This window comes from Telopea speciosissima, chromosome 11 (genome assembly GCF_018873765.1).
Source record: "Telopea speciosissima isolate NSW1024214 ecotype Mountain lineage chromosome 11, Tspe_v1, whole genome shotgun sequence".
Taxonomy (NCBI): Eukaryota; Viridiplantae; Streptophyta; class Magnoliopsida; order Proteales; family Proteaceae; genus Telopea; species Telopea speciosissima.
The window spans coordinates 11,954,415-11,966,633 of record NC_057926.1 but is presented as its reverse complement, the minus strand read 5'-3'; the positions used below and the strand labels follow the sequence as shown (position 1 = coordinate 11,966,633).

Below are 12,219 nucleotides of genomic sequence, written 5' to 3'. Positions count from 1 at the left end.
TCTGATAAATAATTCGGCTCAGGGTCGTCCTCCCTGAGCCTCGTGTCCACCTTCTTCCCTTTCTCTTCGGGTGATAGCTTTGTCTTCTCCCGCTCGACCCGTTTTACGGATGGCGAGGGAATCTCCTCCCTCCTCTTCATGTCTTTCTTCTCTTGCTCGTCCCTGTCGAGCCCATCATCTCTGTCAATAATTAAAACCCTGGTGGGGGGAGGCGCCTTCGAACTGCCCTTTGACGGTTTCAGGGGAACCGTGACGCTAGCTTTCCCCTTGTCTTTGTTGGTCGGGGCGACACCTCGGCTCGACTCTCCCTTCTTTCGAGAGTTCTCCTTTGCCGTTTTTCTCTTCTTCTCGAGTGTGGCTCGGGCAAGACTTTCCTTATCCAATTTGAATGTCATTGGAAGAAGTGCAAAAGCAAAAGAAGGTTAGAACCAGACCTAACAACCAAGGGCTGAGCCGAGCTAACTTAACTCACCCAAGTTCATTTCCCTTAGGAAATCGTCGGAGTTCAGCTTTCTGACATCAAACTTCTTGACCCTTGCGGCACGGGCAACAGCTTTCTCCGCCTTGCCACTTAGGGTAATGGATCGATTGGTAATTTTCAATTTGATCTCGAGCCACTCCGACCTGAATGGTGCCCCTGGGATGTCGGCATAGAAGAACCGATCTTTCCACTTCTTAACCGAAGTGGGCATGGCTACGAAGAGCAGGACCCCCTTTTTGTTCTTGCCCAAATTACAACGGGTGAAATAGTACCACCCGTCCAAATTGGACTTTTTCAACATAAAATAAAAGAAAACGAGGGCAAGGTGGGCTTAAAACCGATCCTCTTAAAGAATACATAAAAGCTGAGGATGATCCTCCAGGAGTTCGGAACGAGCTGGCAGGGGATCAAAAGCCAGTGGTCAAATATCTCCTTGACAAGGCCCAAGACAGGGAGCCTCAACCCATTAAAAAAGGACATCTCGTACAAACTTACCCACGGACTCTGGGTGTGGCACGCCATCTCTTTCTCGGAAGGAATTCTCAAGATGACCTCATGGGGAATTCCATACTTTTTCCTTATCCGAACTAGGTCGGATTTTCCCGGAATACTGGACATGTTGTATACGCTTTGTTCTTGCTCGTCCGATCCGGACTCATCACTGTCGTCATCGTCATATTTGTCATCATCATCTTCATCTTCATCATCATCCTCTTCGTCAGAGCTGACCTGATCATCTTGGATGACTTGGACCCCATGATCGACTAAACCCTAGCTCTCCGTAGCCAAAATTTCTACTTCTACGACCTCGTCCGCCTCGGCAACAGGATCGGCAGTCTTAACTCGTCCCCCCTCCTAAGTCGGGATGAGCAACTAATGGTTTATGGATCTCACGATCGGGCCCCACTGCCACATCCCGGTCAGGACGAACATTGTCAAGGTCATCGGAAGCCGAACTGAGGAGGTCTTTGGCATTCAGACTACTAGGTGAGGCACGGTCGAAACCCTGACTAAAGCCCTTTACGGAACTACTCACCTTAGGCAACTTGTACTCACTACCACTATAAGCCTTAAGTAAAAGAAAAACTTACTTGTGGCCAACCCAATCGAAGATACTTCTCAAAGCAAGAGGAAAAAAGCGCCGACCAAGGAAGCGACCTGAGCTTAAAGAATGCAACCGACCAAGACAGCAGCACGACCTTTGAAAGTGAGCAACGAATGAGAAAATGAAGTCCAATGCTCTCCTATTTATGGCAACATTCAGGTAAAGGGGACTGACTTAGCTCAGGTTTTTTCCAACCTAGAGATATTTGTGCGCGCGATCTAACTTTGGCATCGGAGCTCACTCCGCCGGCTCAGACCGGCACTCCTCAGCCAGAGTTTGCTATTTTGCAAGACGGTTTGACCCCAGATCAGTACGTCCCGATCACGTCATAAAAAATCCTAATCCAGCCTAACTAAAACACTCAAAAACAATTGGAATAAAGAAATAAAGATTTTAGCTCAACTAATCCCGTATGCCTAGCCTTTACTCATATTATAGGCCCATTAAAATGGCCCATTACAAAAAAAACCCATTGGACTAAAGGCCCAACACATATATAACCCAACTCAAGGCTTATTTCTAATAAAATAAGCCTGTTTAGATGATTTAACTACATCAGAATGTGATGCCTATAAATAAAGCTAGACATCCCAAGCCTCTTGCATTATTTTTGGTTTTGATTTATGTTATATAAAAAATGTGTGAATATATATACAAGGGCATCAGGCTGGACCGGGCTCAACCCAAGGCCTTCCCTAGCCTGGGCCTAGGAATCTCAACTCTGGCACACCCTTCAGGCTAAAAATCCTAGCCCAAACCTTGCTGGGCTCGAGCTTGGGCTCATGCTTGTTGGGCCAAACTTGCACCCCTAGTAGGAGTTCCCTTATTTGTTTATATTTCTGTTTCTTCTGTTTTCAGTTTTATAAATACCTGTAAGAGGCTTAGCCTCGTCACGATTTGATTAATGAAATTGATTTATTTTGATAGTGAGGTTGTTGCCTTTTTCTTCTGTTCTCTCTCTTCTTCATCCTTGCGTGCATCCGAACCAGCAGGTTCTCTCTCTCTCTCATGCCCATCATCAGCAGATCCTTCTATCGCTGTGCATCAATGTAACCAAAACAGCAGTTACCATGAAAGATCATTGTGTTTTATATGCGAGGCCCAAGTTAGCAGCCACAACATACAAAAATTACCATTTTAATAAAAAATAATTAATTCTTTTACATGGCCCACATTGGAAGGCCTTTCTGTATGTTCCTCCTACTTTTTGCCACATGGAATGGTGATATAGCGATACTGACTATTTGGATGCTGAGAGCATGGTCTTGATTTTCCATTTGTCAAAATTCTGAACCTAATCCCATATATTACCTTGCAACCATTCAGTTGGCCATGCACCCTCTTGGTAGTCACTAGATTTTCAAAGCATTATTTTTCCATTTGGCAAATTCCATTTTGGTTGAACTCGATCTATCAGAGGGGGGGGGGACCTTGGACCCGTGTGCCAGATATTTGGGCCATCCAGCAAGCTGATGTCCAATTATTATAGTCACTTGAATAATTCTAATATGGTCCTTTAAGTATAAAATCTTATAATAATTTGTGACAGTATGACAATTGTGAGTTTGGTTATGAACATTATCAATGGCTAAGCTAAACACATTTTTTACCATCGATCTTTTTCTTTTGTTGTGAAATATTGTCTTTTATTTCTTTTTATTTTAAATAAAGATACTTATTTAATTATTCTTGAATTAGGTGTACCTTGGTGGTCTAGTAACTAAACTTATTATTATGTGGGGGGGGGGGGGGTGGGACCTTGGACCCGTGTGCCAGATATTTGGGCCATCCAGCAAGCTGATGTCCAATTATTATAGTCACTTGAATAATTCAAATATGGTCCTTTAAGCATAAAATCTTATAATAATTTGTGGCAGTATGACAATTGTGAGTTTGGTTATGAACATTATAAATGGCTAAGCTAAACACATTTTTGATCATTGATCTTTTTCTTTTGTTGGGAAATATCGTCTTTTATTTCTTTTTATTTTAAATAATGCATAGATACTTATTTATGTATTCTTGAATTAGGTGTACCATAGTGTTCTAGTAACTAAACTTATTATTATGTGAACGCTTTTGCTAAAATATCAGGGATGACCACCCAGAAAATGTCTTCTCTGCCATGGAGACAATTATGACCCTTGTGTTAGAGGAAAGTGAAGATATATCCGTGGAGCTTCTTTCTCCCCTCTTAGATAGTGTCAAAAAGGAAAATAAGGTAATTTGTTGTTTACATGACGTCTTTTGCTTTATTATTTTCTTCTTTCCCATTTGTCTGTCTTATTAGTTTTTCTGTATCAGGATGTTTTGCCTATTGCACAAAAACTTGGGAAGAAAGTAATTGGAAACTGTGTTGCTAAGCTTAAACCGTACATGATTCACGCAGTAGAATCGTTGGGCATTTCTTTCAATGATTACAGTGACATTGTGGCCTCTATATGCCGTGAGACATCTGATGCTGCTGAACACAATAAAGCCAATGCATCAGGCGAACATCCGGTGCGCCTCTCCTTGTGATCTAGATAACTTATTTTATGGAATTTATTTGTGTTTGGGATTCTAATTGTTTCCCTGTTAATCTTGTGGACATATTTGCTTAAATCTTTGGTTGCTTCTGTTTGCTTCTGTTTGCTTCCTTCCTGGATTTCCCTGAATACCATTATCTTATTTGCTTGAATCTATTCTCTCTTGGTGATCTAGATAACTTGTTTTATGAAAATTATTGTGTTTTGTATTCTAATTGCTCTCCCATTAATCTTACCGGCCAACGCTGCAGGTGTATTACTTGGTTTACATCTCTGGTTTATTCTGTTTGTTTTCTGTCTGGGTTTCTGTGGATATAATTACTCCCTTCGCTTGAATCCATATTTGCAAGTGAGTAGTCGATGGCGTCTTTCTTGGCAGCCTTGTTTGGCATATTCTCCTGATCTTTTAATTATTAGGATATGTTGTGTTATCTAAACATCTCCATGAGGAAATGTAAAACGAATTGAGAACAATTTGTTGTTCTTGCCATTCAGACATTATACTTTTCCTTAGCTTAGTGAACAGAATAATAAATATTGGTGGGTGGCATGCGTAGATGTGTTGTTGCCATGACATGGGATGAAATGGTGAGGCCATCTGGGTATTTTGGAAATTGTGTGGAAATTTACAAACGGATGGTAATGTGAAACTTGCGGGGACACAACATCAATGGCCACTGCAATTTATCAGGCCCCTACATGGATCCCTTGGATGTGTTATGCTGAAAATCTGTTCTGTTCAAACCATTCACAGACTGTCAAAGTAGGTTTCAAAGTCATAAAACCATTTGAGGGTTATTTTCTTATGATTTTAATCAATCTTAGATGTTTATTTATGCTTAATATAGCATCCCCTCGCGGTTAAATGCCAAGCAAAACACCTTGGTTTGCCATCTCTGTGAAGCTTTGCTGATGTTGCCCATTTATGTCGATTTTGATAAAAGATTCCAGTTACTCTGTTTGGTAAAACCAGTCTTTTGGTGAAATTGTGAACCCCGAGTGGGAGTTTTAATGGATTTTACTTGGCATTTGCATAAAAGCAAGAGGTTGTTGACGGTTCCTTCATGGTGGGGCTTGTTTCTGTTGTTCCGAATCTCCATTTTTTTCTACTTCCCTTTGCTGCCATATTTGGGTAGGTCTGGTCAATGTATACTCAGCTAATAATATGATGGTGCTGTGAGTCCATTCGCCCATCTCATTCTGATTGATTTTTCCAATCGAACTCCATTCTTGTATCGTAATGTTCACTGTTATATGCAGTATATTGCCAAAGGATTTGATAAGTAATGTTCAATTATTTTGTTATTCATAGTGCGATATGCCCAGATGATGTGAATATATTTGTTATGGAGTTTTTCCTTTTTCTTTTTTATTAGTATTTTTTAAAACTTGTTTATTGGCATTTTTCAGGGAGATGAGAGCAAATCGTTGGAGAAGGCTGGTGCAGATGAGCTACTCCAGGCATGTGATCCTTTGGCTGTATTCCTCTGATCATATTTTTTGCCAATTGTTTTAGATTTTGCTGAATGATTAAAATATTTAAATTGAGCATGCATAACTTTACTGTTTATTTCTCAGGAAGCTAATGAACTCGCACCAGAAGTGACTGGTTCTGGATCGCAAGATCCTGCTGTGGATAAATCCCCCAAGTCAGTGATGAGCAATGGTAATTCTCAAACTGGAAATGATGATTCTTTGACAGATCCAAGTTCCCCAAAAAAGAAGCCTGAACGTCCCCGTCGTACTAATCAATCCAAAAGTACTGATGGAGCAGTGAAGATTGAACCTGATAGTTTGGAATCTGAGAAGGTAGTCAAACCAGAAACAAAGCCAGATCAAGCTACGAAGAAAGCAAGGGGTAGGAAACCTAATTCTTTGATGACTTCTACAGAAGGTTCTGACCATTCTCGGATTGGTCATGAGAAAGAATCTGTAGAGCTGCCTGATCGGAGGAAGAGTCGCACAAAGGAAGCTGATAGTGCAACTTCTGAAGGCCCTTCTACCAAGAGCATAGCTGTGTCATCTGAACCAGAGAAGGAGAGTCAGGCACAGGCTTCCTCTCCAGCAGCGTCACCTAGTGAGGCTATAAATGTTGCTTCATCACCAATTCAGACCAATACTAATGAAACGCGCTCTAGGAAGGGACGCCGGGTTCCAAAGAAGAAAGGAAGCAGAAACCAAAAAGCTGAACCTGGTTCGCCACCAAAGGGAGCTTCATTGAGTGATCATGGTGAAGATGAAGCTACTCCTTCTGCAGCCAAAAAGGATTTGGAGGGCATGAGTGAATCTGAAGCTAAACCACATAAGCGCACAGGGAAAAAAGCACTTTCTGGGAATGCCAATGAGAAAACATCAACTCCAGTTGATATTGTCTCAAAGAAGGAAGCTGGAGCCACAAGTGATTCAGATGTTAAGTCGCTGAGGAAGTCTGGTAAGAAGGTAGATGTAAAAATTTCCAATGAGGATGAATCATCAGGAAAACAACAGGGGGTTAAAAATAAGCGGGCCAGGGGCAAATCTGTATCTGACAAGGATGTTGAAGAATCAAGTAAGAAGGTAACCTATCACTATGGTTTGTTAATTGGTAGTTTGGTGGTTATGTTCTGAACCTCTTTCCATTCTGAATAAGTTACTTTTTGTCACTATGTATTACACAGGTTTTAGCTTCTTCACCAAAGTCTGCAACAAAGGCATCAAATAAAGATGAAAGTCAAGTTGAAGACACCCCAAAGATACCTTCTAAGAGGAAACGTACTCCCGGGAAGGAAGAGGTATGTTATACTAATATGTTGTAATTTGATGTGTATCTGGTTTATAGACTTCTTTGGTTATCTCTTTCTATTTGCTTTTTAATATTTGAACTATGTTGTATACGTCTCATGTGATTGCTTGGATTGATGCTTGCAACATGTTAAGCAGAGTCCAATTGGTATTGGTTTTTGGATTGTAGGATTCATAATTTTATTTTTCAGGGATTGTGAAATGTAGTAAATAAACTGGTTCAAGTTTAGAAAAATAAGCTTGCTATTGACTAGCCTCCTGGTTGTGTTTGGAAGTCAATCGATTGGGTTCATGCCAGTCTCTATCTGTTTCAATTGCTGTAACTAGTATAACACATGTCTTGAGTTGGACTTTCCCAGATAATACTATAATCCCATTCTGAGATGGCATGAATTCTTCCCTTGTTCTGAACTCTTTTGATTGACCACTGATTATCTTCTAATGTTATGCTAGTGCTCTAGCTTTTGTCATTTAATCACTTTCTCATCAAGATAATAATTTTCCTTTTCAGTCTTCTGAAACGCAGCATGGTGCTATAGAATATGGTGAGAATCTGGTTGGTTCCAAGATTAAGGTTTTTTGGCCACAAGATCGTATGTAAGTGTGGTTTTCCATATATCTTTTCTTGCTGACACAACTTATTATGCGATTTTGTGTGAATTTGATATTGTATACTTGTTAGGGCATGAAGAATTTTTCTTTCATTTTCAAAATTTTTTCTTTATCTTAACAGCTTTGTTTTTCTCCTGTGTGATCTTGTTGATTCATTTGGTAGTTCCATTATAATTGCATTCCTGTTTTACTATTCAATAATACAATGTTGTAATCAAATCTAGTTATTATCATCTTTCAGCACATGGTAGGGTCAAGTCTTCCCTTTTCACGTATCTATACAGGTGGATTTTAGTTTTCTCTAATTTTTAATGCCTTTTCAAATTCTTATGGGGATCCTAAAATTGGTTTCCGTGTGATTGGTCTATACAATGAGTTCCCGGCCCTTGTAGTTGAGCAAAGACATTCTTGTTAACAGAAGCACAATCTGTAATTCGATAATCCCTTTTTGCACATATGCCCATGATGTATTTCGGGGGAAGAAGTAAACAATGTTATTATAAACCTGAACCACCAGCTTTATGTAGCAGACCATAAGCTCTAAGCGAAAAGATTATACTTGGTCTTTCTTTAAAGGGCTTGAGAGTTGAGGAGGCCTCTCTCTCTCTTACCCTAATGGCCAGATTCTCATGGTTTGACTTCCGGCGAGATCAGAGTCTGGTGAGCCCCTCGCTTGCTCTCTAGTTCTCGTCCTTACCTCAACGGGTAAACCGAGACCACCCTCTAGCGCTTAGTTAAGTAGCACACAGAGCACCACCATCAGAAAGGGGTTTTGAGGTTGCTGTGTGCGATCAAACAGAGCCACTTAACTAGCTCTGCGATTCGTTTGGGCTTCTCACAGCCACGAGATTTCTGGAGTGCGAGATTCTCTTGATTGTGACACTCCTGGAACGGCTTTGGTCACTACCATACAGCAGCTGTGCACGACTCAGGTACGTATAACCCCCACTCCCCGTCGCTGACCCCTCCAGAACTACGCTTACCTATTCACTGCCGGACAATCCCTACGTCATCCTTGAACACCTGAAATCCTCGGAATCCCTACCTCCTACCACCACCAAAACTCTCTATCCTCCTCTCAATCACTATCCCCCTTTCCTCCTTCACGAGAACACCTGCTGAGAAAGATAGACGATTAAAAAAATATATATAAAAATTACCATCGTCTCCCTTCTTCCCTGACCATCTCTGCCCTGCCTTCCCCCGACTCTCTCTCTGCTGTTTGTTCTATCTTCCCAGTACTCGATTCTTCATCCGGACTCCTTGCTTCCATCTGTCTCTCCTAACCCCATCTTATCGATCATTCCAACAACCCTCACACCCACTACCAACGATTCATATTCCTGCCCCTCGCTCATCACCCCCACCCCCTATCCGTGCACCTCTGCCCTACCACCGCCACTGTCTCACAGCTTTGTGTCAAACTGCACCAAAACTGAATCGGTCTGCGTCGGCAGTGTGCTGACCCATATCACATCGCTTCCTCGGCTGAACTACCCTTGGTCATGGCCCTTGGAGTGCTGTGTCGTAGCTGACATTCTTCTACCCTTAACCATTGTGTGCATTCTATTTACTATTAGCCATTGATAACTCTAATTTATTGGGCTAGAACACTTTATATTTCGGTGAACTGTGCATCCAGCTGTATTATTATGCTATTTGATCTGTTGTAGCTGTAGAGCTTCCCTTTTTATATGCCAAGTTGTATATTTGATCTTTATTTTGTTAATATTTTGAGTTATTGGCTGTGCTTATTTGATCTGTTGTAGCTGATGTAGCATCTCTTTCTATATGTCACGTTGTATATTTGATCTTTATACTGTCGATATTTTGAGTTACTGGTGGTGCATTCAGGTGTTACATTGTGCCTACTTGACTAACTGTAGCCTAAGTAGCATCCCTTTATATTTGTCCAGTTGTATATCTGATCCTCTGTCGAGTTATATGCTCTGTTATACCAACTCTGTATCATCTCTGTTGTTTGTATCACATGTTTACGCTTTCCAACATTATTGTTTTAGTTACTTGCACTGTGTTAGCATCCCGATATCTTGCTTTGTTTGAATTTCCAACTTTTTTTTTTTCCCCAGTTGTGTGAGTGTCTTTTAATGCATTAAGTACTCTCTTGCATATCCTTATCTACTATGAATCCCAGTTTTATGCTTTCTTGTTCTTTTTCTTGTTATCATGTCATCTCGTCCTTAACTGGTTAGGGCGTCCACCGTATGCGACGCGTCGCATCACGCCCAAATGCAGTGATTAGTAGGGCAACGGTAGGTGAGAGGATTTATGCTAGCTCAGAAACGTAGGATTAAATTAGCTTCCTGGAACATTGGATCCTTAACGGGTAAGACCTTGGAGTTGATAGATGTTTTGAGGGAGATGAAAGATTAATATAGCTTGTATCCAAGAGACTAGATGGAAAGGTGACAAAGCTAAATTGTTGGATGACTTCGAACTTTTGTATTCGGGAGACCAAATTAATGGAAACGGAGTGGGGATAATAATGGATAAAGATCTGAAGAAAGATGTAATGGAAGTCAAAAGATTGAGTGATAGGATTATATCTATCAAATTAGTGTTGGAGAAGGAGGTTGTCAATATCGTTTGTGCTTATTTATACACCAATTTTGGGACCACATGGATGAGTTAGTGTAGGGTTTTGGCCAAGATGAATTGATCATTGTTGGAGGTGACCTGAACGGACATGTTGGGAGCGATTGTAGAGTTTAAGGATGTCCATGGGGGCTTCGGGGTTGGAGAGAGGAACGAGGAGGGGACCTCAATCATAAACTTTGCGGTAGCGTATGATCTATCCATTTTGAACACTTTCTTTGAAAAAAGAAAGGAACACTTGGTTACCAACAAAAGTGGGATTCATTCCAGTCAAATAGATTTCATCCTAACTAGAAGCGTATACAGAATGTTATATCAGGATTGTAAGGTTATTCTTGGGGAGAGTCTAACCACCCAATATAGACTGGCGTTCATGGATATGTGCCTTGGTACATAAAGCGTAGGAGGAGGGAACCTATTTACCCTAAGATAAGATGGTGGGGATAAAAGGGGAGTCCCTAGGCACATTTACTGAAAATGTGGTCAAACAAGGAAAGTGGGACTTTGAGGGAGTTACCAACGTGATGTAAACGAAATGATGACTTGTATTATGAGGGTTGCCAAGCAAGTTCTAGGGGAAGCAATGGGTAGGCGTCAAGCCCCTAGAGAGACTTGGTGGTGGGATGAGGAGGTCCAAGCAACCATCATGACCAAGAAAGAGAAATTTAAGAATGGAAACAGACTAAAGAAACAGAAGATAAAAAGAGGTATGATGAGATCAGAAACGAGGCTAAGAAGATGGTGGGGATGGCTAGGGTGAAGAAATATGAGGAGCTCTATATTAAGCTAAACACAAAGGAAGGGGAAAAAGCTATTTATAAAATAGCTAAATTGAGAGAAAGAAAGAGTAGAGATTTCCACCAGGTGAGATGTATAAAAGGGGAGGATGGAAAAGTATTAGTAAGGGATGAGGACATTGTGAGAAGATGAGATGAATATATTTGTGAACTTCTAAATAGAGATAGTTCGAATATGACCGATTCGGTTAACGACATTATTCATCAAGACACCACACACCATAGTTATATACGAAAGGTTGGTGTGGTAGAAGTTAAAGAAGCCTTAAGAAAGATGAAAGTAGGCAAGACACCTGGCCCGGATGAAATCCCAATTGAAGTGTGGAAAGCTAGAGGAGTTTGTGGGGTATATTGGCTAACCGAGTTATTTAACAAGATTATGATCACAAGGAAAATGCCAGATGATTGGAGAAGCATTGTAGTTTCAGTTTATAAAAATAAGGGTGATGTCTAGAGATGCAATAACTATAAAAGCATAAAATTAATGTGTCATACTATGAAACTCTTGGAGAAGGTTATTGAAGCCCATCTGAGAAGATTGACTCATATCTTGAAGAATCTATTTGGTTTTATGCCAGGTAGATCCACGACATAAGCTATCTATCTATTGAGGAGGCTCATGGAAAGATGTAGAGCTGGCAAGAAGGATCTCCATATGGTCTTTATTGACTTGGAGAAAGCCTATGACAAAGTCCCTAGAGATCTAATCCAACATGTTCTTGTGAAGAGAGGGGTGTCGAGTAAGTATGTAGAGGTAATTAAAGATATGTATGAGGGTGTGATGACTAGTGTGAGATCTGTGGGAGGCCAGGGCAAGGAATTTCCAATTACGGTTGGGTTACATCAAGGATCAGCCCTAAGTCCTTATTTGTTTGTGCTTATCATGGATGAGCTAACCAAGAACCATCCAAGACGAGGTACCCTGGTGCATGCTCTTCGCCAATGATATAGTTTTGGTGGATGAGACAAAAGCAAGGATTAACACTAAGTTAGAGTTGTGGACCTTGGAAACAAGAGGATTTAAAATTAGTAGATCAAAGACAAAGTATATGATGTGTAACTTTAGTCACACTATTCGGGATGATGACATGGTGAATATTGAGAGAGATATTGTCAAGTGACTATTTCAGATATCTGGGGTCTATCATACACAAAGAAGGTGACATAGATGATGTTTCTCAAAGAATTAAAGTGGGATGGATGACATGGAGAGGTGCGACCGGAGTACTGTGTGATCAACACATTCCCCTAAAGCTGAAAGGAAAGTTCTACAAGACTGTTGTCTGACCTACTATGATG

The 12,219-nt window shown here is 40.8% G+C and overlaps 1 protein-coding gene across 5 annotated transcripts in view; it reads left to right on the top strand.

Annotated features, from left to right (window-relative positions):
• Positions 1-12,219, top strand: part of LOC122645748 (nucleolar and coiled-body phosphoprotein 1) — a 50,120-nt gene that overhangs the window by 34,961 nt on the left and 2,940 nt on the right. For 3 of the 5 annotated variants that reach the window (XR_006330515.1, XM_043839097.1, XM_043839096.1), the window contains 6 exons: positions 3,681-3,807; positions 3,891-4,088; positions 5,525-5,570; positions 5,688-6,670; positions 6,772-6,885; positions 7,407-7,492. Coding sequence is in view for 4 of the 5 variants with exons in the window: in XM_043839097.1 (XP_043695032.1) it covers positions 3,681-3,807; positions 3,891-4,088; positions 5,525-5,570; positions 5,688-6,670; positions 6,772-6,885; positions 7,407-7,492 (1,554 nt within the window). In the remaining variant the exon portion in view is untranslated. Of the gene's footprint in view, positions 1-3,680; positions 3,808-3,890; positions 4,089-5,524; positions 5,576-5,687; positions 6,671-6,771; positions 6,886-7,406; positions 7,493-12,219 lie in introns of all 5 variants that reach the window. The other 2 variants (XM_043839099.1, XM_043839098.1) reach the window with 2 other exon arrangements.